Source organism: Alligator sinensis, unplaced genomic scaffold, assembly GCF_000455745.1.
Source record: "Alligator sinensis unplaced genomic scaffold, ASM45574v1 scaffold656_1, whole genome shotgun sequence".
Taxonomy (NCBI): domain Eukaryota; kingdom Metazoa; phylum Chordata; order Crocodylia; family Alligatoridae; genus Alligator; species Alligator sinensis.
Genome location: NW_005842333.1, coordinates 1,044,914 through 1,071,007, shown reverse-complemented (window position 1 = coordinate 1,071,007; position 26,094 = coordinate 1,044,914). Strand labels below are relative to the sequence as shown.

At 45.8% G+C, this 26,094-nt stretch overlaps 1 protein-coding gene across 4 annotated transcripts in view; it reads right to left on the bottom strand.

Moving 5' to 3' along the window:
• The window catches only part of ST3GAL5 (ST3 beta-galactoside alpha-2,3-sialyltransferase 5), a 32,120-nt gene extending 7,464 nt beyond the window's left edge, over positions 1 to 24,656 (bottom strand). The window contains exons 1-5 of one of the 4 annotated variants that reach the window (XM_025210076.1): positions 24,636 to 24,656; positions 12,648 to 12,759; positions 6,450 to 6,558; positions 3,766 to 4,109; positions 2,191 to 2,377 (exon numbers count right to left, since the gene is read on the bottom strand). In XM_025210076.1, the coding sequence (XP_025065861.1) occupies positions 2,191 to 2,377; positions 3,766 to 4,109; positions 6,450 to 6,558; positions 12,648 to 12,757 (750 nt within the window). In that variant the 5' untranslated portion in view covers positions 12,758 to 12,759; positions 24,636 to 24,656. Of the gene's footprint in view, positions 1 to 2,190; positions 2,378 to 3,765; positions 4,110 to 6,449; positions 6,559 to 12,637; positions 12,760 to 12,857; positions 12,919 to 22,987; positions 23,000 to 24,635 lie in introns of those variants that run through there. The other 3 variants (XM_025210077.1, XM_025210075.1, XM_025210078.1) reach the window with 3 other exon arrangements.
• Between the last annotated feature and the right edge of the window lie 1,438 nt (positions 24,657 to 26,094).

The following is a 26,094-nucleotide window of genomic DNA, read 5'->3' as shown; positions in this document are numbered from 1 at the left end:
ACTCTGCTCCCCTCCCTGGGGGCCTCCGCAACCCAGCAGCGACACATCCCCTGCACGCACAGCAGCAATAAGGGGTACAACCCCATGCCATTGCCTCCACAGCTGCTACATGTTCAGGGGAAGCGTTGCCTGGGCGCTGCAGAGCTTGCAGTGGCAACGAGATCCCCGCAAGGCTCCGCTGTTCCCTGCAGCACCAGGTCGCACCCACTGGGCTGAGGAGGCCCTGGGGGAGGGCAGCAGGGGAGGAAGCCCAAGCCTGCAAACTGCCCGGTGCACAGATGCGGGTCATGGGTCCCCCCTCCCCACCCCCCAGGAGTGCATGCAGCAGCAGGGAGCCAGCCCCTCCCGCACAAGTCGCCTGCGACCCGACCCAGTCCCACTCCGCACTGGGGGCATGCAGCCACGCATTGCAACCCTGAGCCCCAAGCCCCATGCATCACCCACCTGGGCAGCTGCCCCAGCCCTGCCAAGCCCCCTCCCTCCCTATGGGGGCCTCAATCAGCCCCCCTCTTTACCTGTGGGAGCTGCTCTCCAGATTGCCTGGGGGCAGGTGTATATAGATGCACATCCTGCCCCCGCCTGACCGCCCTCCTCCCACTCCCCCCAGCCCCTTGCAGGCTGGAACTCTGCCAGCCTACAGGGAGCTCTTTGCAAAACTGCAAAAAAAATCCACAGGTTCACCGGTAAAATGAGAAATCCACATTTTTCTCCAGTAAAGGAGAAAATCCATAGTTTTCTCTGTGTTCCTGTGGGAAACAGAAAACCTGGATCCCTATTGATGAGCACTGACCCCACCATAAGCAGCAGCAGAGCTGCCTGAATCAGTAATACCCAGTGAACCTCAATCTCATGCTGTGGGTAGACTAATTAGTTCGGCAGAAAGGCTAGCACACGGGGATCCCCTGGGTGCCAGAAACACTTTGGGAGAGGAGGACTTGACCATAAAGGAAGGAGTCTGTAGGGTGAAAAAGGTCAAGAATTACTGATCTATAATACTGCTTGTGTTTCAAACAGCTAAATAACCAGACAGATTTTCCTCCAAAATGTATCACTATTTAATAATTCAGAGATAGTTTATGGGTACTTGAAGTACCACTATCTATACTTTAGTGCATGGGTTTTCAACCTTTTTTAATAAGTGTAACTCTGGTGGCCCCCTTTTTAATAAGTGTACCGGGGGAGGGGGGGACACGGAAGGACAACAATGACATGGCGAGTGGTGGTAGCACAGTGTCTGTGCGGCACTGCTCTTGCTGCACCCCAGCTTTGCTCCCGTAAGGCAGTAGCGCGGGATGGCAGCACTTCATCGCCACCCGCCCCCACGTACCCCCTGGGACTTTTCAAAGTAGCGCCAAGGGTATGTGTGCCCCTGGTTGACAACCCCTGCTTTAGTGTCTCTTAAATGCTAAAAGAAATGGCTTGCTTTGTTCAAGTAATGAACCAATCTACTAGACACTGAAGTCTGTAACCAACATCAGTTGACAGCAATAACACTACATGCATGCGAGCCTACCTCAGAAGCATTTATTTTAGCAGCTAAAGAAACAGGCTTGGTATTGGGGATATCCTATTCCTATAGCAGGCGTAGGTAAACCCCGGCACCCATGACACAGCATGGCACGTGAAGGCGTTTTGCTTGGCACACCTCAGGGCAGACGGTGGGGGGCTGTGGGGCCCAATCCTTGTTGTGGGAGGGCAGCCCCGGCTCCTTCCCTGCCATCCATCGAGGTGCGTGTGCGCCCGCTGCCAGCAATGAGCCAGACTGGGGCTCCGCAGACCCCAGTGCAGCTGCTTGCAGCCTTCCCGCTGCCTGCTGGGAGCAGCCTGGGTTCCATAGTGGGCATGCACATGTTGGCATGGACGGTGGGGAAGGAACCAGGGCTGTGCTGCCACAAGGATCAGGCCCTTTGTGGCTACCCTGCTTTCTGCCCGTGGCATGCCAACATCTTACAAGGTGAGGTTGAGGGTGTTTTCAGCAGTCTGCCCAAAAATGTTGCCAATCCCTGTTCTATACTTAGTTCCATGACTTCGAGCAAGTCACTTAAAGCAATACATATTTTGACTTGGATTATTCTTTCCAGATGTTGTAAGATTTAGTGCCAGTAAATAAGCACTATCTTTGGAAAAGCATTCTTGTAAGTGTACATACAACATTGATACAAAAAATAGCCTGAAGTATAGCCTACGTACCAATGTTTCATTTTTTATCATTGCTTGAAGCCAATCAAAATCAACACGTTTAAATAAAACGGCAACAAACAAGCTGCCAGGATAATACTCATTTTCAGAAAGTGGGGCTCCCTCTGGATAGGTCATCCTTATGGTAGTTTTGTTACCAACATGAGCCGTATATCCTTGAACTGGTGCATCATTTAATCTAAAGAGTAAAAACAAGATATGAAGTAAGCAAGCTGTCCAATTTTATTAAAATAGTGCAGAAATACTTAACAAGTGAATGTTATTAGCCATACAATTTTGTATTTGAGAATGCTATCCACAAACAGGTCCATTTCTTATCCCACAAATTCAATCTCCTCCCATCACCTCAGTTAGGCAGCTCTATACCGAGATTAACTGACACAACACAAACTTTAAAATAAAGAGCCTACACTTCAAAGTGATTAAATAAATAGTACTGCAAGGGTTTCATACTTATTTATTCACGTACCACATTCACTTTTCCCCCAAAAATTAGCAATCTAAAATGCGTATCTTTAAATGCAGACAAGGTTCCTTGGGTGAATTTGATATCTTTTATTAGACCAACCCAAATAGTTGGAGTTTAAATGAGTGTCTTTAAATGAGGAAACTGATTCTGAACTGGTCAGTTAAGAAGAGGAGAAAAAAAAAAAAAAAAAAAAAACTTTCTTCATTTTGCCTTCCCAAAAAAAGGTGTACGTCTTATTTGGGGGTGTAAATATGCAAAGACATACACTACATTCTGCTAATTCAAGTAGACCCAAAGCAAGCTCCCTGCTTATTTTCACCAATACTGGAAAAGCTCTGTGCCATACAGCTATCAGTAATACCCACCAAATTTCAATGTCTAACTGGTTTGCAAAACTGTGACTGGAATTCAATAAGTAATTCTTTTGGCAACAAAAAAAAGCAGCTTTGAAATCTCTTGACTCTTCAAGAGGAATGATAATTAAAAGCAGTAAAGCCTTATTTTTGTTTCTAAAATTCAACATGGCATTTGTCGTTTTTTAATTTGAGAGTATTTAGCCTGAGCTCTGCTGCCCACGTATCATTCCTTCTACCCAGCCTTCTGAAGGAATTAACTCTTAAAATAAAGTAATAAATCCTTTTATTACCCTGCAGCTTCCTGCACGCATAAATATATGAAATATCAGCGATCATAAAAGCAAACTCGCTCATAAGCTTACCCAGACAACCAAGAGTTGAAGAAGTTAATTCAAATGCCTCAGTCACCACACTCAGACACTCACGTTAAAAACATATGATGCACTTACAACCTCCTTAGTCTGTGACTGCACCAGTTTCTAAAGTACTATTCTGAACGTGTACATTTTGTGGTTATGCACCCTGTAATCGTTACAGATACGTGTCCCTATAACATGCACTTGAGCAAGTTGTTTTCTTCTTCACCATGTGCGAAATACTGTAAAGCCCAAAGTCATTTCAATATTAGCAGCTTCAAACAGAGATTTACAAAGTAAATGAGGTTTGAGATTTCTTCCCCACAGAAGAGGAAAACCGCTTGTAAGCAAGAGACAAAGCAGCATGTAGAAGAGAAATATGTACCTTATGACAACATCAAACTGATCCAATGTATGACCTAGTCCCAGGCCATGGAGGAGTCCACCACTCCCAATGACTACACAACGTTTACAGTGCTTCAGCTTCAAGTTTGCCGGAAACTCGTGCTCTGGTAAAAGCTCCAAAAGTTTCTGGAGCCGATCAGAGAACTTTTGAAATCCAAAGGGTGGTTCATATTTAAACACAGCTTCATCCAAATGTTTGTCTTCCCCTACAAAGGGATATATATCTGCACCGTACTTCTCTGAAAATACTCTGCTCATCTCCTTTTTCACAAAAGAAGATCGACATTCTCCTTGCAACACGTGTTTGGCATATTTTTGTGTTCTCTGAAAACAAGAGACATATAATTTAAGTCACAAGAATACTGGCAATCGCAGTAAACTAGCAGATGTAGTCTTTAAGAAGACAAGGCAAGTTGAACAAGCAACTGAGGGAAAATGTTAAAGCACTCAGTAAAAATCTGGAATAGTCTTTGTAGGGTGGTCCTGTGAATTCACAACTTTTAAATCCTCTGACCTTTTTTTAAGGGTAAATGAGTTTTCATTTGAAAAATGTTAGTAAAAGTGGTACGTTTTTACAAAGCATGTCCATTTCCTGAATGCTTTCAGGAAATATCCAGGTATTTTATTTACAAAGCATGTTAACAGCACAGCAAATGCAGGTGCAGGAAAGCCTACATTTTGCCCTGTCCCACACATCAGTAACTCATTAACTAAAAGCTGCATTGCCAGTGATGCAAAAACCAGAAACACTACAGATGCAAGACAGGACTTGCAGCATTTGTACCAGTGAACTCGACTTCATCTCAAAAGCATTATGTTTATACAATGGTTTAAAAACCCACTATATCAGGGGTCTGAAACCCCCAGCACGTGTGCCAGAGCATGGCATGCAAGGCTATTTTGCTCAGCACACCACAGCTGGCCTGGGCTTGGGCAGCTGCCACTAGCCACGGAGCTTGGGCTGCTTGTAGCAGGCAGCCAGGAGGCTGCGCCGGGCTCCAGAGTCCCAGGTCGGGGCTCTGCGGTGATGGCAACTGAGGGTGCGCCTCAGGGCACATGGCTGGGAAGGGACCAAGCAGCAGCACGTGGGCAGGCAGCATAGAGCTGGATGAGCTGAATACCTGCAAGAAGTGCAGCGTTTGCCTGCATCACCCTGCGTGCTTGACCCAAGGAACTGGACAGCCTGGGAGGTGCACCCAAGTCAGCGAAGCAGCACTATGGAGCACCAGGCTGCCGAGGGCAAGGGCAGGGTGGGAGGAAGCTCCAGGCCAGTTGAGGTTGGTTGTGCAGCCCTGGTCCCTTCCTCACCAAGTGCTCCAAGGCGTATGTGCAGCCACTGCCGGAAAAGCCGGGGGGCCAGCCACTTCCAGCTTTGTGGCGGCCTCCTGCAAGCAGCCTGGGCTCTGTGGCAGGCAGCAAGGGCCTGCCCAGACCCTGGACTGCTCGCAGCAGCCCTGGCCTTGCTCACTGCCGACAGCGGCTGCACATGCACGTCAGGGAAGGGGCTGGGGCTGTGCTGCCATGACAAAGATTGGGCCCCTTGTGGCTCCCCCACCATCCGCCCCGACCCACCAACATCTTTGAAGTGTAGATTGCAGGGGGTTTTGGCACTTGGCCCAAACACATTACCAACTAACTGCTAACCTGTCTTATTAAAATCATTTCCTCTCCATCCCATCCACCTGGCTGCACGCCCTTGCTCACGTAGGTCCTAGCCAGTCTCCATGGAGACCCCCCCCAGATCACTGAGCAGTGATGGTACGGGGCCGGGGCCCAGGGCAGAGCCGCAATCCACTCCCCGCATGCCCCTGCCCACAAAACTGGTGCCCATGGCAGGGGCACGTGGGCAGATCACATGGCTCTGCCCCAGGCTCCAGCTCCGTGCTGTCACTGCCTCGCAATCCCAGCCCCACTCGTCCATCCCCACTCCCAGATGCTGCTCCCTGCCTGCCCGCGACCCTGTCCCAGCCACCCAGCCGAGCACGGAGCAGAGCCACTTAGGGAGGTTTGATGAGCTGTATGCAGGAGGGAATGGGGGGCAGGGAAGGCAGCTTGCCCAGCCCGTGACACTTCACAAAGACTCCATGGCCCACAGGTCCAAATAATTGTCCACCCCTGTCCTAAACACTCTGCTTCGGCTTCTCCGACTCAAATGACTCCTCTCTGTGGTTCTCCCCATTTCCCCCAGCCTCTCGCTGTAGGTCCATATGAGGAGAGGGAAGCACAATGTCAGTCCAATGACACCGAAGCGAGGAGGTTCTGCTTTCCACCGTTCTGGAGCCACAGACATTGAGGGAGGGTGGGCCCTGACCAGACCCGATTTAATCCCCAGATGCAGTAATCTGTGTTTGGGGTGCTTCAAGTAGAAATCAGGGTAGATATTTCTGAGAACTATACCTACAGCTCATTAGCTCCCCTTTCCCATTTTACCCCTACATCTCTACAGTTTCTCTGTGCAAGTCTCACGCTTCAAGTCTTGTGCAGACCTCAGCTGTTCAATGCAAAAAATGAAGCAGACTGTAATACAAAATTAATTCACCCTTAATTAATTCAAAGGACTTCAGCATATGACTCCCTCGGTATAGATCCGAGTATAGTGGATTTTCCAACACTCTGTTTTGTACATCAGCAATATTTACTGAATATAGGCAAAAGATAACAGACCTTTACACGTTGCGGGTCCACATAATGGATTTTCTTACATGCGTCAGGGCCCCAACTTAACTTCAGGATGTACAGGAGGCACACGAAAACCAAAATGCCTACAAAGGGCCTACAACAAAACAGAGCCATTGATTATCTTTACAGCCAGTGCCATCAGATGAGGCATTTTTTTATTTCTTCAAAAAGCCTACAAGTGAACCATTTCAAACAAAAATTACAGAAATACATTTAAATGCAATCCAAGTTAAGAAACTGCATGATCCTATTGTGGTAACCTGCCTTCTCTCTCATGCCAAAGCTCTTTGCATTTAAGTGATAAATATGGAGAGTGATCACTGATAATTGCTGACATCTTGGTGTTGTGCCTATATTGCTTGATTTAAATGTCTCCTTGGAGTGACCTGCATTAAATGGCTGCTCTCTGTCAACTTGCATACTAGAAAGTGCCTTTGGCTTATTTGGTTTTAAACAGATTTACTTAGGGTTGGAAGGGACCTCAGGAAGTCATCTAGTCCAACACCCTGCTCACGGCAGGACCATCCCCCAACTAGAATATCCCAGCCAAAGCTTTGTTGAGCCGAGTCTTAAAAACCTTCAAGGATGGAGATCCCACCACCTCTCTGGCTAACCTGTTCAGTGTTTTACTACCCTTCTAGTGAGCAAATTCTTCCTAATATCCAACCTAAACTTCTAGTGCTGCAACTTGAGACCGTTGCTCCTTGTTCTGTCACCTGCCACTACTGAGAACAGTCCAGCTCCATCCCCTTTGGAGCCCCCCTTCAGGGAGTTGAAGGCTGCTATCAAATCCCCTCTAAGTCTTCTCTGCTCCAGACTAAATAAGCCCAGTTCCCTCAGCCTCTCTTCAGAAGTCATGTCCCCCAGCCCGCACACCATTTTTGTTGCTCTCTGCTGGATCTTCTCCGATTTTGGAGACTGGAGTCCACATCCTTTCTGCAGTGAAGGACTCAAAACTGAACACAGGATGTGGTCTCACCAGGGCTGAATAGAGGGAAATAATCACTTCCTTTGACCTACTGGCAACAGCTCTACCAATGCAGCCCAGTTTGCCATTAGCCTTCTTGGCAAGAAGGGCACACTGTTGGCTCATATTCAGCTTCTTGTCCTCTGTAACTTCCAGGTCTTTTTCTGCAGAGCTGCTGCCCAGCCAGTCAGACCCCAGCCTGTACTGTTGCATGGGACTGGTTTGGCCTAAGTGCAGGACTTCGAACTTGTCCTCATTGAACCTCAAAATTTCTTTTGGCCCAATCCTCCACTTTGTCTAGGTCACTCTGAATCCTAGCCCTACCCTCCAGCATATCTACTACACCCCCCAGCTTGGCGTCATCTGCAAACTTCCTGAAGGTGCACTTTATGCCATCTTCCAGGTCACTGATGAACACATTGAACAAAACCGACCCCAGGGGCACTCCACTTGATACCAGCTGCCAACTAGACATGGAGCCATTGATTACTACCCTCTGAGCCCAATGCTCCAAACAGTTTTCTATCCACCTTACAGTCCATTCATTCAGTCTGTACTTCCTTAGCTTGCCTGCGAGAACGTTGTGGGAGACTATATCAAAAGCCTTGCAGACATCAAGGTACACCACATCTGCTTGTTTCCCCACATCCAAAGAGCCAGTATGTCATCATAGCAGGCAATAAGGTTGGTCAGGCATGACTTGCCCCAGGCAAATCCATGCCAACTACTCCTAATCACCTTCTTGTCTTCTAAGTGCTTAGAAATGGATTCCTTGAGGATCTGCTCCATGATTTTTCAAGAGACTGAAGTGAAGCTGACCAGTCTGTAGTTCCCTGGATCCTCCTTCTTCCCTTTCTTAAATATGGGCAGTATGCTTACCCTTTTCCAATCATCCGGGATCTCTCCTATTCACCATGAGTTTTCAAAGATGATGGCCTATAGCTTTGCAATCACATCAGCCAACTCCCTCAGTACCCTTGAGTGCATCCTGCCTAGCCCAATGGAGGTGTGCACATCCAGCTTTTCTAGGTAGTCCCTAACTTGTTCTTCTGCCGATTCTGGCTGCTCACCTCCTCCACAAACTGTGCTGCCCGATGCAGTAGTCTGGGAGCTGACCTTGCCTGTGAAGACTGAGGGGAAATAGGTATTAAGTATTTCATCCTTTTCTGCATCCTCTGTTACCAGGTTGCTTCCCCCATTCAGTAAGGGACCTGCACTTTCCCTAATCCTCCTCTCGCTACCAACACACTTGTAGAAACCCTTCTTGTTCCCCTTCACATCCCTTGCTAGCTGCAACACCAGTTGTGCTTTGGCCTTCCTGACTTCATCCCTGCACGCCTGAACACTGCTCTTATACTCCCTCCCTAGATATTTATCCAAATTTCCACTTCTTATAAGCTTCCTTTTTGTGACTTAGTTTACTGAGGAGTTCCCTGCTAAGCCAAGCTGGTCTTCTGCCATACTTTCTAGTCTTCCTGCCCATTTCTAGTCAGAAATGAAATATTGCTCACATTCAGACTGCATGTTTAAAAATATTTTAAAGTACTTTTGATGTTGAAAAAACAATCACAAATTTTCAGAGCCTAAAATCCACTACTGAAAACAACTTTTGGATGCTCCTAAATCTAATTTCAGTTGACTTGAAGGCTACATTGCAAAATCTAGCTACTAAAAATTTAGCATTTGGCTTTTTCTTCTATGTGCCATGGTACTTTTTGTTCTGTGTCATACTAAAGAGACAGCATTACAAGAGCAGCTCTAAATGATGCTGACTTTGTGGTTTGGACACGTTCCGTAAAAATGAAAATCGTAAGTACTAAGAGATACCAGTAATCTGAGCTCAGTTACCTTAGGTGGAATGGCACAGCATACTTCCCCTTATTTTAAATTATGCATTATAGTATTTATTTGCAATAATTTTAAATAATAGGTTCTCTCCTCTTGCTCTCCTACCCACCATCCCCCACAGGCATCAACAAAAGCAATGCTTTTAACAATTACACAATTACTGTAATGATCTTAAGACTTTTGAAGATTAGTCCTTGTCTCCATCACCCTCCACACTGAGAGAGAACTGCTGGCTTAAGTTAGATAATAGTTATTAAAAACATGGCCTAGTTCTGAGAAAGATTAAAACAAACTGTAAAGAAGCAAAAGTATTTTGAACTGCCAGTATGGAAGATTACCTAGCATCTCACCTCACAAAGTAAGGTAAAATTGCATCCTCAGTTTAAAATATTAGCTCACATGAATGGAACCTAAAGAGAGATTATCGGCCTCAAAGGATGGATGCACCCTTCAGGGCTATTAAAACTGTTCTGTTTTACTAAAAGATACTTTAAAAATATCAGAAATATTGGCATTTGATTTGCTTTCCAATAAGGTTATGGAATCAGCAGTGTGCTAGATGTCTTAGTTTAAAAAAAAAAAAAGAGTACCAAGACTTCTTCTCAAAGGTCTAACAATCAAGATTCAGACAAGACACCGCAGTAATGCACAGTAGGGGAAAAAGCAATGAGAAACAGAAAGGCTGCAGTCACAGGACTACGATGGCTCTATACCAGGGGTCGGCAACCCCTGGCACGCATGCCGAGCATGGCACGAGAGGCCATTTTGCTTGGCACGCCGCAGCCAGCCCTGGCTCCAGGTAGCTACTGCCAGTGACACACCGCGGGCTCGCCCCAGCAGGGCTTGCAGCGTCCCAACTGCCTGCGGGGAGCAGCCTGGGATCCCGGCTGGCAGCAGCTCCCCAGAGCTGGGGCCGGCTGCAGCCGGGAGGCTCCAAATAGCTGTGCCGGGCTCCGGCATCAGCTCTGCACCAGCGCGTGCAGGCGCGCCTCGGAGCGGGCGGTGGGGGAGGGGCCTCAAGCAGCACAGCCCCCGTCTCTCCCCTGCTCCCAGCATGGAGGTGATGAGCCCGGTGCAGCTGTTTGGAGCCAGCCCAGGCTCTGGGCAGCTGCAGCAAGCAGGTTGCAAACAGCTGTGCCGGGCTGCACAACTCCGGCATCAGCTCCATGCTAGCGGCGACTGCACAGGCCCCTTGGGGCGGGCTGCATTGCCCCGCTGTCCATCCCGAGGTGCGCACGCAGTAGCCACCAGCACAAAGCTGATGCTGGAGCTGTGCAGCCCAATGCAGCTGTTTGGAGCCAGCCCAGGCTCTGGGCAGCTGCAGCACGCAGGTTGCAAACAGCTTGTGTGAGCACCTCAGAGAGTCCATTTAAGTGAATGCCTCGGACAAACATATTCAGTCTAAGCCAGGGGTGGGCAAAACGCTGCCCGCGGGCCCGATGCACCTTGCCAAGCCATTCTATCCAGCCCGCGGGGCCCCTAAAAAATTTAGAAAGTTAATAAGGCAGCCAGGGGCAGATAAAGTCATGCAGCTCTCGATGCCTTGCCAAAACTCAGTTAGCAGTCCTCTGCCCAAAATAATTGCCTGCCCCTGGTCTATTCCAACCTGTAAGATTATTTTAATGTTCCCTATATAAAAAGTGAAGTTTCCCAACACACAAAAATATTGGCAGTTTCTCCCTAGATCTGAAAAATGACATAGCCAGTAATTACAGAATACATAAAGTATGGGCTATCAATTCAAAATACACTGCACGATATTGGCCACCACCCACCGTTTTCAGTACAGGATGCAGAGAACATAAATAATGAGGGGGCTATTGCGTAGGAAGCCTTTGTGCTGTGACTAATAGAAAAACACTGTTGAACAGAAGTTCTGTCCTCCTACAAAGAGCAGTAAATTTAACTTTTATGCAAGCTGAGAGCATTTGTAAAACCATCAGATTTTTTTAACCACTTGAGGACATGACCTTGCAGGTACCAGAGGGCAACAGGCTCATGTACCTGAACTGGAACAGATTAGTACGAATACCAAACTAATACCTCCAGGGTTAAGAAGTGAATGCCACAGCCTATTAGTAGGGGGTTGTTTGCCCTCTGAAGATGTCTACCAGGGATCCTGTGTGAAGCTGCCACTCTGGCTCAATATAGGGTTACTGGGTAAAAAATATGGCTTGTGTCATGCAGGTAGTCAGATTTACTGATACCATCTGACCTAAAAAAACACTGCTGCAGCAAGATGCCAGAACAAAAATGGTTTAATTATTTAACTTAATTTTGCATTTTTACTAGCAACTGAATATCCCATTATAAACAAACTGCAAAGGACAAATTAAATGAGCATTTTATGATGCAATTTTTTCTTTAAAATAAGGTCAAGCATGTAAATAAACTGAAAAGGCATTTGACAGTACAGTTCCCACTGGGCTTTATTTCCATTTCTATCCAGCTACGTAGACATCTTCATATTATTACCTACCTAGACCCCTAAAAGTTTCATTGGAAAGTAGAGCTGGAAAGGACTTCACAAGATCACATAGTTCATCCCTTTGCTCGTGGCAAGATTGTCCCTGACTAAACTATCCCAGGCAAGGTCTGTCTAACCTGCTCCTGAAAATTTCCAAGGATGGAGATTGCACAGTTTCTCTACATACCCTGTTCCAGTGCCTGACCATCCTCATAATCAGAGATCTCCAACATGTTTCCTCAACTGCAACTTGAGGCCATTGCTTCTAGTCCCCTACAGCCACAGAAAAAGCCCATCTCCAGCCTCTCTATACTCATGTTTCAAGTATATGAAGGCTTATCATATTATACCTCTTCAGTCTTCTCTTTTCCAGACTAAAATAACTCTAGTTCTTTCAGCCTTTCCTCATAAGTTTTGCTTTCCAGGTCCCTAATCATTGTTGTCATTCTGAGCTGGGCTCTTTCCAATATGTCCCCATCTTTCTTCCATTCCCAGCACTTTCTAGCAAAACCTTATTTTAGCTGGGAAAGATAAATGTCGTGAGACAGAGAAACTGGGTCTTCAAAAGCAGCCAAAGTGATTTAGGTGCACAACTTCTACTGTACCTTTATTTATTGGATTGATATGCCACCCTTTCCAACAAAGGCTCAGGGTGGCTTACAATAAGAGAACAGAATACATTCTAACAAAGGGGGAACAAGCAAGGAGGATGAATACAACTTAAAAGGTAACGAGAAAATAAAAGCAAGCTAAGTGTCTAGTTTCTTTTTAGCTCCTGTAAATACCCCATAGACTTTTATATCATGCTCACCACCAGAATAGCTTCAGTGCCTACAGCACACTTGATGAAACAACAATTGAACTCTGAATTTCCAGAGCAGACACACTTACTTGAGAGTACCTTTTAAAAACCACCTTGGTCTTTTCATTTTCGCGGGCAGCCAGCTTATACCATTGCAGAGAAGGCAAACCGTCACTTTCCAACTCCATGCGATTGTCTTCACTCAGCATTGCTGCAAGGGGGTAGGGGGGAAAAAAAACACACACTTAAGATCTTTACTGAAAAAAAATGGGACAAAATACCAAAATTACGGAAACTGGTTCACTCAACTTGGCTTCTTCAGCTGTGAACGCTGAATTTCATGTTTGCCTTCCATCCTGCCCATACTGCTAGGTAACAGCTCTAGAAATATGCAAACATTTCCACATGCCAGATGATACGATATGATTTCTAGTAGCCTAAGATACTACGTTTTGTACTACGTCGATCGGCTTGTGCTTTCCTCCTGGCCACCTCCCAGACTGCTCTCAGAGGCACCAGGCACTAAATCCCCTCTGTCCCTCTAACACCCCTGCTGAGACCTGGAGTCTGCCGATGAAGCAAGCTCAAGTAGAGACTTTTCAAACTCCTCCTCCACTGTAGCTGAAACTGCATCCAGCTTCAGAAACCCGTAGGGAGTGCAAGCCCTCTGATTCACAATTTACCTCTTCCCGACCACCGCGGTTTATTGAACGCGCAAGCGAACGCAGATCTGAAGAATAAAACTTTCCAGAACCCAACCTCTCTTGCTGGCTCATCTTACCGATGGGATCCCATGGGAAGGGGAAAGTGTTTGTTTAGGACGGCAGACTTATCCCCACCTCCTTATATTCCTGCACTCCTCCCATTTCCTCATCACAATGAAGCATCCTTTGAGAGCATGGGGAAATTCAGGACCTTTCTGCTACGGCACATGGATTGTTTCTTCATCATGGAGTCTTTCCATCCACCTTCCCTTCACAGACCTTGCATTATCCCATAGGTGAAACAGCCCCCTCTCCTTCACACTCCCCTACTTACAGAAGTATGCTCAACCTCTTCCCCCTCCAGTAGACAGTCCCGTCTCTCCCCCTCATCTCCTCCCCAAGACCTTACTTTTTCACCTGTTTCTTCATCATCAAAATTGTTCACTCTATTTCCCCCACTACTCTTCCGAAGAGTCTTCTCCCAGTTCAGGCAAACCTACCATCCAAGTACAGGCAGTCCTCGGACTTACGACACAATCGGTTCCTGAAAACCGCGTTGTAAGTCGAAACATTGCAACTCAGAACCGATTTTCCCATAGGAAACAATGTTATAAATGGGGGATTGGTTCCTGAACCAAGGCCCGATACCTGTTTTTCACCAAAAATAACCCAGAACTTTGTACTCAATCAATTATACATGAGTCATATAACTACATTAGCATATTTATATTGTATATAGCAATCATATTGATTTGGAAGGACTTCTTTGAGGTGACTTTGCTGGACTTTTTGAAGGGTTCTTGGCTAGAGTCTTCTCAGCAGTCTTGCCTGCAGGTTTTTCTGGAGTCTTGTCTGCTTTCTCAAAGAAAGTGCCCAAGGAAGTTTGGACAGATGTTCTCCAGGGAGACGGGCAACGCAGTGAACTTGTTTGCTGGCATGGTGTTGGATCAAGAGTTGTAAAGTCAAAACTGACACCAGAAAGTCGAAACAGGGCGTCAATTTATAAACGTTGCAAGTGCTGTTTGTTGTAACTCAAAATGTCTTAAGTTGAGGACTGTGTACATTTTACCCTGAAGAGGCAGTTGTGGTGCTTTAACAACCAACCATTGTTTCTAGCCTGGCAGATTCTCATAGACATTAGGGCTGGAAGGGACCTCGCGAGATCATCGGGTCCAGCTCCCTGCCCAAGAGGCGGGAACTCAGCTGGGGTCAGATCACCCCAGTAAGATAAGCATCCATGTGTTTGCTAAAGGTATCTAGAGTAGGTGCTTGCACCACTTCTGGGGGGAGTCTATTGCAGACTCTGGAGACATGGATGGTAAAGAAGTTTTTCCTTATGTCCAGTCTAAAACGGTCTTCCACCAATTTGTGACCATTAGACCTCATCTTCCCTTGGGGTGCCCTGATGAACAGACGTGCTCCCAGTTCAGGATGCACCCCCCCTTATATACTTATAGGCTGCCACCAAGTCACCCCTGAGCCTTCGCTTCTCCAGGATGAAGATTCCCATGGGTCTCAGCCTCTACTCACAAGGCCTGTTCTCTTGACCTCAGATCATGCACTTGGCTCTCCTCTGGACTCTCTCAAGCTTCTCCACATCCTTTCTGAAGTGTGGAGCCCTGAACTGGATGCTGTAGTCCAGAAGTAGGCTCATCAAGGCCAAGTAAAGTGGGAGGATGACTTCCTGGGTCTTGCTTCAGATGCATCAGTAGATGCAAGCCAGAGTTTTATTTGCTTTGCTGGCTGCAGCATCACATTGGTGGCTCATGTTCATCTTGTAGTTAGTCATGACCTGCAAGTCTCTTTCAGTCATGGTGCTAGTGAGCATAGCATTGCTGAACCTATAAGTATGATGTGGGGTTTTTCTCCTGAGGTAGAGCACCTTGAATTTCTTTGTGTTGAATGTCATCAGGTTTTGATCGACCCACCTTGCAAGCCTGTCCAGGTCGGTCTAAATTGCCAGCCTATCCTCTAGCACGACCACACTTCCCCATAATTTGGTATCATCTACGAACTTAGCCAGTCCACTTCTGACACCCGATTCCAGATCATTTATGAATATATTAAAGAGTACTGGTCTGAGTACTGAGCCTGGGGGACACCACTGGCCACCATGTGCCATGTTGACTCAGTCCCACCAACACATGTGCACTGGAAGCCTTATCAGGAAGGTGAATACACACCAGCGGAGACCATTTTAATATTAACTATGCAAAAACTTTGTAATATTAACCAGAATGATTAGATGTTGTACAGAGTCCCCAAACTGCCATATCCATTTATGTGTTCACTACCACCAGTAACTAGCTCTTTCATGGTACTTTTCATTAGTAGATCTCAAGGTGTTTAAAGGAGATCAGTTACATTTCTCATTTTATAGCTGTGGACATTTACAGAGGTGACATGATTTTCCCATTGTCCCCTAGCAGCTGAGTTTGGACAAGAACCTAAGTCTCCTGAACCCCAGTCTACAGCTCCATCCATTAGGACACAAAGGGTAGGGACAGAAATTACACATAAACTGGTTTAAGTGATCAGAAATTGGTTTAAACCTGTAACCGAATAGAAGTTCAGTGCACATAAACCAGTTTCATAGTTGGTAGGGTCGGAAGGGACCTGAGCAGATCATCAAGTCCGCCCCCCTGCCAGGGACAGGAAAGGATGCTGGGGTCAAAGGACCCCGGCTAGGTGGTTGTCTAGCCTCCCTTTGAAGACCCCCAGGGTAGGGGTGAGCACCACTTCCCTTGGAAGTTGGTTCCAGCTCCTAGCCGCTGACTGTGAAGGCTGAAAAGTTTCAAAGTGGCTGAAACTGGTTTAAGATAAACCTGGTTGAATGTAGTATCAGACTTAACTGATTTAGGTCAAACCAGTTTATGAAACTTCTGTCCCAGACCCCTTCCTGGTTCAAGTTAAATCAGAGTCCACCACCATCCCACCATGCTCTGCAGCCCTGGCCCATCTGCTCCAGAGAGCACGGCTGGCTCCACCCGTGCTGCCTAGCTGGATCAGTGAGGGCTAGCTCCCTGGCCAGCTCCGTGCCTGGCCTCCCCCCCCCCCCAAACCCTGGCTGAGGTCTGGGGCCAGGGACAGCTGCTCTGCCCTGCCCTGCCAGTTTACTTATTGCTGGCTGCAGTTGTGGACTACAAGTCCCAGAGGCAACTGGAAGCAGGAAGAGGAAGTGATGAGTAACCCTGCAGAGTCCTGCTGCCATCATCGTGGACTGCAAATCCCAGAGACCTCAGGGGCAGCAGGAAGAGGAAGTGAACACACAGCCCATGCTGGCTATGTGCCAGAGAGCTGTGCTCCAGCGCCCCCTGGCTTTTGGCTTAAGCCACTGCAGGCATGTAGCTGCATTTCCTGAGTCAAAAGTGAATGTCTGTTCATTTGTTTATTAAGGTTCAATTTTTGCAGCTTAGACTAACCTGCTAAGACTGGATCAATTCAGCCTTGGGCTTTTTGACCGTCTGTGCTTAGCCCAAAGGTGATAAAAGATTGCAGCACCTACATGCGTACCTATCCCAATCAGTCACCTTGTCTTCTAGGAATACAAATACCCATTAAAAATATTCATTTAACCTGTTGTAATGCCAGGGGTAAAAACTGTTATGGCAGTGAGGGAGGCTCCGCTGACCCCAGTGCAGCCACTTGTAGCCTCCCCACTTTCTGCCGTGAGCAGTCCAGCATCCACGGTAAGTAGCAGGGGCCTGTCCAGAGCCCAGGCTGCTGAAGGCAGGTGACAGGGAGGCTGCGAGCAACTGCACTGGGGCCCACAGAGCCTAGTTATTAGAGCTGTGTGAAACAGCACCATTTCGTTTCAACTGCCGTTTCGCCAGTTCAACAGGACAGTGTTTCATTTCGAGTTTCATTTTGTTTTGAAAGTACTGCTCCGTTTTGTTTAGTTGAAACTGTTTTGCTGTTTCAATGTTTCGCCCATAAGCTATAATGGGGAAGCACGAAACTGCCTATATCTTTGTCATTTCTTGCCTAATTCGGATGAAACTTGCAGGGATGGTAGCCCCTTCTGTACGCCTTGGTAGTTTTATAAACAACACATAATCCAGACAGATACTAAATTCAGTTACTCTGAATTTCTTGACTTGTGTGAAAGTGAAATCTCAGCCATAATGCTGTATTATCATCCCTTTTTGCACTGACATCTCTGTAACTGCTGACTACAATACTATTACTGCAGACTGAATTTGGTTCTCAAATGCTGCATTTTAAAGCAATCTGGGTAAAGCTGATGCGAAGGCTAAATTGCCTGCCAGTATGGATTGCACTTCCAAGTTTTCTTGCGGTGCTGGCCTTTTCACTGTAATTTACTGGGGCCCCACTGTTATCCTTAAGTGGGCAACACTCCCACGCTTTAAATATTTTAGAAGCAATTAATTGGACTCTTCAGGCTGTCTTCTCATGCATCTTATGCATGAACACCACAAAACAAGAAATAGCGTATGCTAGGAAATACATGGTAAAAAAACTAGAAGGCAGATACACTTTTATATACACACACAGGAAGGTGCATATATATCAATCGCCTGCACCCTCCCCTCCCCCCACATATGGGGGAGAGGAGGACAGAGAGAGAAAGACAGAGGAAGAGGAGAGGCAATGCTAAGTGAGAAAAGCAACCCAGCAGTAAGCACACAGGAACAGAGAACTAAGACCACAAATCGGATGCTATTTACAGCATGCTTTATAAAAGCTACCGGTGATTCATCTAATAATGTTTTTACAGTACGCTCAATGCTCAGGCAAGACGCTGAGGACCCAAGTGCTCTTCCACATATCTAACAAAAGGTATCAGGTCACTTGAAATGTAAAGTCCCTGGTGTAAGGACCATCTTTAGTTCCATGTCTGCACAGCACCAGGTACCATGGGCACGGTAAGAATTAAAATGATTCACAGCATCTTTCCACTGACCCCATCAAGTGCTTTTAGAGGAGTAAAATCAGACTGTTTCCATGGGCTATTGACAAGGTCTCTTACCATAAACCAGGGGCGGGCAATTATTTCAGGCAGAGGGCCGCTTACTGAGTTTTGGCAAGCCATCGAGGGCTGCATGACAGGCAGCCCAGGGCAGATAAATATTAATTTTCTAAATTTTTTAGGGGTCCCACGAGCCAGATAGAATGGCCTGAGGGGCCACATCGGGCCCCCGGGCCGCATTTTGCCCACCCCTGCCATAAGCCCTTCCCTTATCACCCTGTCCCCACAGTTCCTGGATAAGCCAAGAGATTCAAACACCTATACTATAGTATAAAAAACCTACATAACCCAGCACTTACAAGAGCTGCACAAAGAAATCAGCTCTCAATTGCACACATTGTGGGAAAATAATTAGGCACCAGACCTGGAGATGGGCTTTGAACAGACAGAAAATGCAAGGAAGTAGAAATAAGAAAAGTTTTCCCTCTGCCTACCTTGACATTTCCATTCTTCCAATACATGCTTTCCTTATTTTACTTCAAATTTATTTTTAGCAGGGGCAAATGATAACACAAAAGCTAATTTGTTTCAGACATCTTTAATTCAGCACGAAGTAAGGGGACATACCTATTAAACTTATAACTTTTCACATTAAAGGTCAATTCAAGTATAAGAGCCCATTTAACTTAAAGGCAAAGGCATATATCCCTGATGATTAACAATAATCAGCTCAGTGTGAACTCCTGGTAAAAAGCAAAGACAAAGGATTTCTTTAACATGGTGCCACACTCCAGGGACAAGGAAATTATACACAGAGGAGACTGTTTTTCCTGGACAGGTCTGATAAAAGATGGTAGAAGAGATAATGGAACAGGTGCAGCGGTGACCTTTCCATACCAATAATTCAAGCTCTTCAGTTTACCGGACAAAACTGCCATCAGGAGAATGAACACGTTCTATCTTATTCTCTAAGGCCATTGACAGATGTGGAAAAACAAAACAAATGGAAAAAAACCCCATGCATTACCAAAAGGTGAAGTGCATTAGTTGGACCTGGCTCCCCAGCATCTGTATAGATTGCACACTTCAGTGGGGTTTTTTGGCGCTTTTATATCAAGCCAATTCAATAAGCAATTAGATAAAAGTGCCAAAAAGCCTCGCCAATGCACATGATCTATACGGACACTGGGTGAGCTGGGTCCAACTAATACGATGCATCTTCCGGGCGTGTGCTAAGCTCAGCACGGGGGCGCGCCGAGCTGAAAGTAAAGTGCCGGTGTTGTTGGGTTTTTTTCCGCCCCCACATCTGTAAGCAGCCTAAACCCTTAATGAAAAAGAAAGATTTGCAGAAGTTGATACAACTAAATGCCTGGCTCTGCTACACTATGATTAATATTTGATAGCTGGGATGAATCTCAAATGTATTCTTTTTCTCCAGGACAGAGACACACAACGGGATATTGTTCAATAATTACAAACAACTAAGATAAACAAGGGGAACAATTCCTAGAGGAAAAGCAGGACACGAGGGTCAGTTGTTAAGCAGAGCCCTTAATTTCTTTGAGGGGGGAGGATGATGAAAGTCAAAGCCAGACTAGACAGAAAAGTTACAAGAAACTATTAAGACTTAGCTTTAAAAAGAGCTTACTAACTGCTATCTAGCATTAGTTGGGTTTGAAAATGTTAGTGAAAGATGCCACTGGGAAAAAGAATTCATTAGGTGTACAAGACAGATATTTAATTAAGATAAATAAGTGTCAAAAAGATTCTGGCCTAGAAGTTTAGGGAGATTCAAGAGCAATGCCTTATTGCACCAAACCAAGAAAGAAAAAAAAAAAACAAACCAAAAAAGTGACAATTAACCCCAACAGAAATATGCACTGTTGTGTATAAAAGCCCCAATATCAATACTCCAGCTTCTAAAACTATTAAAAATGTGTGGAAGTTGCAGAATGATAAGATCTATTCAACTGATGAGGAACCTTTGGAAAAAGAAACAACAGAAGACATTTTCGAGGCAATGAGTAAAACCTTGTCAGGGCACAATGGCTTTGTGGAGAATTTTGAGAAAGTATTTAAGAGCTATTAGTAGCCCCCTTATGGGAGTTCATTCATGCCCTGCTGTCAGACTGTGAAAGCTCCTCCTCTGTTAGACAGAAGGTAGTTAGAAGTTCGTATTGCTCTCCCCTCGCACTGCAAAGAAAGCTTTGGATAATGAAACATCCTGTTTCATCCAAGTCCTGTTCCCCACATCCTCCCAGAGAAAACACAGGCAGAGCTGGGCAGTTCTGTGCCCAGGGCATCTGCACGATGCCAACTGCAGCGCTGCCTGCTGTGCTGTCAAATCAAAGTGGCGCAATCAGTTGCTGCTGCAGCCGTGGCTATTTTTGACCCCACAAACCAGGCTGCTGCTGCCCCCCCATAGCCCCCCTACCCCTCAGGTACACAACTGATTTTAAAAAAACAGAACAAAACACTATATACCAGCCCAAAGACAGCTCGGCTATTCATTGGGGCGAGATTTCCCATTTAAATTACACGGGACATTGTCTCCTTTAAATTTCTGCATTGACTATCTGCATGGAAGAGAAGGAATAATGAAGCTCACAGGGATAAAACCCGCAAAAACAGCAATGAAAATATCTGCATGCTAAATATGTCATGGCATTACATCAAAACCTTTCCCTGCGTTCGAGGGGCATTGCGCCCCAAATGGCATGCAACTGCTGGAGGGAGCTTTTTCAAAATGCAACCTGAGCATGTTTAGGGGAGTGACGGGCAGCTACTGCACCCGTTTTAGGAAGGTGATCGAGACCCTCTCAAACGTGCTCAATGAGGAAGTGGTGATAGCTGGCAGCTACAGTGCATGCACCACACATGCCCGGTGGAGAAAATACAATCCTAGCTTGGGAGCCCACAATGTGCTCAGCATCTGACAAAGCAAACTTGGGTTCATGAAAGCTTGTGCTCCATGTACCTTATTTAGTTTGTCTATAAAAGGTGCACATCTACTCTGCCTTCATGCTCAGTTCTGCTGAAAGCCTGCGAAGAGGGGAGCGACCACAGCAGGAAGCTTATCCGGTCACTCTTTGTTCTTCATAGAGCAAAAAGACCTGCAGCCGGAGCGCAGGCATGCAGCAGCAGCTGCTCTTCCGGTTTCCTTCCATGGACTCAAAATATTAGGAGTTTTCAAGGACTGCGAATCACTGATTTACAGTGTATTCTCCAGAGAGGAACAATGTAACGCATCTTGTTATTCTCAATCTATCTTTTGTATGATTTTAATTTATTACCTGTCATCCACTTGTGGTTATACTACAATGAGTTAAAAATTTTAACCACTTCCTTGATTAATTATTATTCACTGAGGAACCTTTACTGATAAGTGCCCCACAGTAGGTGCTGCTGGTCTATCAAGTGAACCCAGAGGCGTGCACCTTACTCTGCAAAATCCTTACTTACTTCCCCCCAAAAATGAGCATTTACAGAAATCCATAGCTTCACAAAAGCATTCGGTTTTAGAATAAATTATGCCAAACATGAAAGGCTAGCTATAAATATGTCAGATTTGGAGAAGACCTCCGTCCAGAAGAGCTCTGGCTCCAAATGGACAAAACAAAAAAATCTATGACATGAGTGAATTCAAGCCTCAAATCACGCGTCTAAATTAATGGGTCACACCTCTAATGCAGCTATTAAAGAAAAACAACTGCGGTGCAGACTTATTTCTTAGTGGGAAAGGACAAGCATAGCAAACAAAAAAAAGGGAACATTTTGCCATGGACATTTTTCTTGTAACAAAAATCTTGATACAGTTAGTCCTGACAAAACTCTAGAAGAAACAAACAGGCATAAGCTGGAATCCACATGGAATAAAAGGAAGCGAGTGCAGATAGTATGCACAAACCCACTGAATTACTTATATTACTGAGTAATGTTTCTCAAAAATTCAAAAGTTATTCCAAAGGAATTCACAGACCAATTTAACAGAGACCTGTATGCCCCACGTGGAGGAATTTAATGTTGGTATTTCCAGAAGGTGAAAGATTAACAAGCAATAATGTACTAAAAGGTTTTTTTGCTTGAACAGCATTTTCTCTTTACCATCTTAAAATTCTCTATTTGTATTTTCTTTTAACTTTCAAGTGTCTTATTCTTGTTACCTCTCTGTACCTCCATCGTACAATCTACTCACAGACACATTCATCAAGCTCCTTGCACTTGCTTTTCCAGTTTCTTTTCAGTAAAAGCCAAACCAGTCTATTAGCCGAGGAGTAACTTTTCTTCCCCTCAAATTACGCAGCATTTCACACACATGACACTTATGAGCTCAGGTCCATAATAAATCAGAGTAGGTACATTCACACAGTGATCTATGACATTCCCACTCACCAGCACTTCTGAGAAAACGTCTTTGCTTTTAGTAACTCTATCCATCCAAAGACAACGTTAAAGATTATTCTGAGGACTACAGAACGAAAAAAAATTCAAAGTTCAAATTTGAGATTATTCTCCTGAACTGATTTTCACTTCGGCAGCCTCTTCCCCGGGCAACCTTCCAACTATCACAAAACCTTTTAAAAGGCATTATAAAGGAATAAACAGCAACAACCTGCAAGAAATAAATGTACCTAGCATTAAGACTGCATCTCAGAAAGGTCCTTGCATGGTCAAAAGGCAGCAACATCTCTTGTGCAAACAACATCAAGTTCAACATTTGAATTTGGGCATGTTCCCCTTTTTTCAGCATCCTGTTATGAACGAGTACCAGCGTGATAGCTCAAGAACTAGCCAGCCAGTCGTACCGGTGTACTGTATTAGATCCAGGTCTTTTTCTTGCCGATGAAGTTGCAATGCTCCATAATCAGGGCCAGCCTTGAACTTCAGAACTTCCCTTTATAAAATGTGCCAACATTAGCAGGGTGGTGAACTTATGCACAAGTTAAATGGAACCAGTCAGATGCATTTGATTACGAGACCCATCTGGGGAGAAGTGAGGTGGCAAGGGCTGGGCTAGCTCAGAGCTGCTGCCAGAAGCAAAATGTGCACACTGAAGCCTCTAGCCCTGAAAGAGATGCACATTCAAAGAAGTCTGGGACTCTAGGTGGACTTTACAATGGTGTTTGAGGAAGAATCTGCCCTAAAGGAAGGATCCGAGAAGACTTGGGAAGCCAAAGGGCAGCCTGAGGGATTTCACAATGCATTTGAATTATACAGTAAAATAACTGCAGCAAAACTTTAATACGGCAGCATTTTGACCACAATATCATTTACAGCTCCGTGACATGTTGGCACAAGTTACAGTACAGCTTATGCAAGCAGCAACTGCAATCCCCCAATTCTGTAGCAAGCAGAAGAGCCAAACAGGAGCTGATAATAAAGGAAGTGATTTTAGGCTTAGCTTCTGCCACCACCCATGTTCAAGAGGAATGAACTCAAACGGTGCCACCACAACCAGCGGGGAAAGAGAGAACCAACTCTACAAGGGCGCCAAGAGAATTTGGCTTTAGTCGAGCAAATCAAAGGTAGAGAGTGCAAGTGCTGTCTATAAGGACACCAGGCAACAACCACCAAAGCAGAGGGGTGACATCAGCTGAAGAACGCCGTTGGCACCACAGTGAATCAGTAACAAGTCATGAATACATTTAGGCTGGGGTTATTTCCCAGCATGAGAGAACAGCCTTCCAATAGGAAGAGTGGAAAACCAACCTTGTCAGCTATAAACACTTAGGCTATAAACAGATGTCTTTGCAGCAGGGTCAGCTGTGCCAGGATGTGCCCCAGCACACCTGACCAGCTTCACTGGTGCCTACAGGTGTTGCTAGGGCCACTGTCCCGCAGGGTTGGGCCCCTGCCACTCCAAGGGTTTCAGAGGCCTGACCCTGTCTGACAACAGCCCCGGGTGCCACGCTCCGAATAAAGGGCCCTCATCCACAAGCAACTCGGGGGCGTGCATCTGCAACTGGGGGAGCCTCTGTGGTCTGCAAGCATACTCCAGGAATCCCCCCGCATGGCACACAACAAGCAAACAGACATCCTCCCATTTAAGGCAGCGCAAACTGTGACTACCTTTGGTCACGGCAACTTTTTTGGGCACCAGGTGTGCAACAAAGGGCTAGGACATCTGTTTACTCAAACTTGTACCACCATAAATACATGGTTGGTGACGGGAGACAGGTGCCCAAGATATCAGGGGAGCCTCCCTGATGGGGTAGAAGGTCCCTTTCCGTCCTATGGACCCAAGTAGTTAAGAAGACAATGTAAAAGAAATAGAGCAGAAATTTATCATGAAAACAAATTAGATGCTTATCCTTTTCCTTTCGTTTGTACTAACCTTAATATATGCTTACAACACAAATAACGATTTGGGGGAGGAACCAAACAAACCAACCTCTGCGTCTTTGCAGCCTCACTCTAAGTGCTAAGGACAAAGCAATGTATTGTTTTTCTTACCCTTGCAAATACTGAGATGGGCTGCCAGAAATCAACATCCACAGAAAGAAAGGCATAACTATAGCCTTAGAGGAGTGGTTCTCCACCTTTTTAGACTCAAGGCCCTCCTCAAACCTGGGGAAAATGCAAGCTCTTAGTTTTTTGGGGTTTTTTTTACTTACAGAAAAAATAATAGTCTTTTTTTGTTGCAAAGAACTCAGACAGACTCCAACTACAGGTCAGATTTCTATCTGAAGCTTCTGGATTTGACCTTGCGAATCACACATATAAACCTAACAGCACTACCATTGCACGGCACCCCGTGGCACCCTTGACAGGATCTCAAGACACCCCAGGGTGGTTGCAAATCCCTTCAAGTCATCAGCTTACTATGCCTTCACATGCTCCGAAATGAAGAACAGCAGAAATTAAGCGCAAGGGACATCGCCCTTGAGGGAAAGCTCATGAGAGGCAGGAACATTTATCTCCTTTTTCTTGGCACAGCACCAGTCATTTCTTTTGGCTTTGCCTCTTCCTCGTTCCGATTACAGCTGGAAAACGCATGCACCCAGCCCCACAACTCCTATCACAAAACCACACACGCATATGCAGAGATGAGGGGAGGAGGTGAAAGAACTGCATGAATTGATGTCAACCAACAAAGAAGGGGAACAAAGTCTATTTAAAAAAAAAGTCACATTATGCAAGAGGGGTGCAGGTTGTAGTTGTGTTGGTCTAAGGATATAGGCAGACAGGGTTCTTTGGGTGAATCCAATCTCTTATTATACTGACTTAAATAGTTGGAAAAAACATTTTTAGCACGCTTTCAGGTTTAAAAACCCTTTTGTCAAGCTGAGGAAGTCTCTGCAGTTGGTTTGTCTGGCTTCCTTACTATTCATTCCCTCCAGGAAGAGCACACACCAACTGCAGAGATTTCCTCAGCCTGACGAAGGGTTTTTAAACCCGAAAACTTGCTAAAAATGTTTTTTCCAGATATTTAAGCTGGTCTAATAAAAGAGATCAGATTCACATGATGTGAGAACCCCTTCCCTCCAAAACCCCCAGCAGCCAGCAGTGCCGCCCCCCCAACCCCTGGACTGAACAGCGCCTTGAAGGTCTTGCTCTTAAAGAGAAGAGCTCTGCAGGCTGAAGGTGCACGAAACCCCCGCGTGGCCCCGCTACAGCCCCCAGGACACCGTGAGGGAAGCATGCACTGGAGGTGGAAGAAGCAATGCGAGCAGAGGTGCCTTCCCCCAGTGCACTCTGCATCTACCTATGAATCTACATAGCTATGTCTTTCTACCTAGGACCCCACCTATGAACCCAGCAACCCACCTGGGACCCTACCTATGACCCCAGCAATCTACTTATACATGCATCTACCTAGGACCCTACCTATGGACCCAGCAACCTACCTAGGACCCTACCTATGGACCCAGCAACCTACCTATACATGCATCTACCTAGGACCCTACCTATG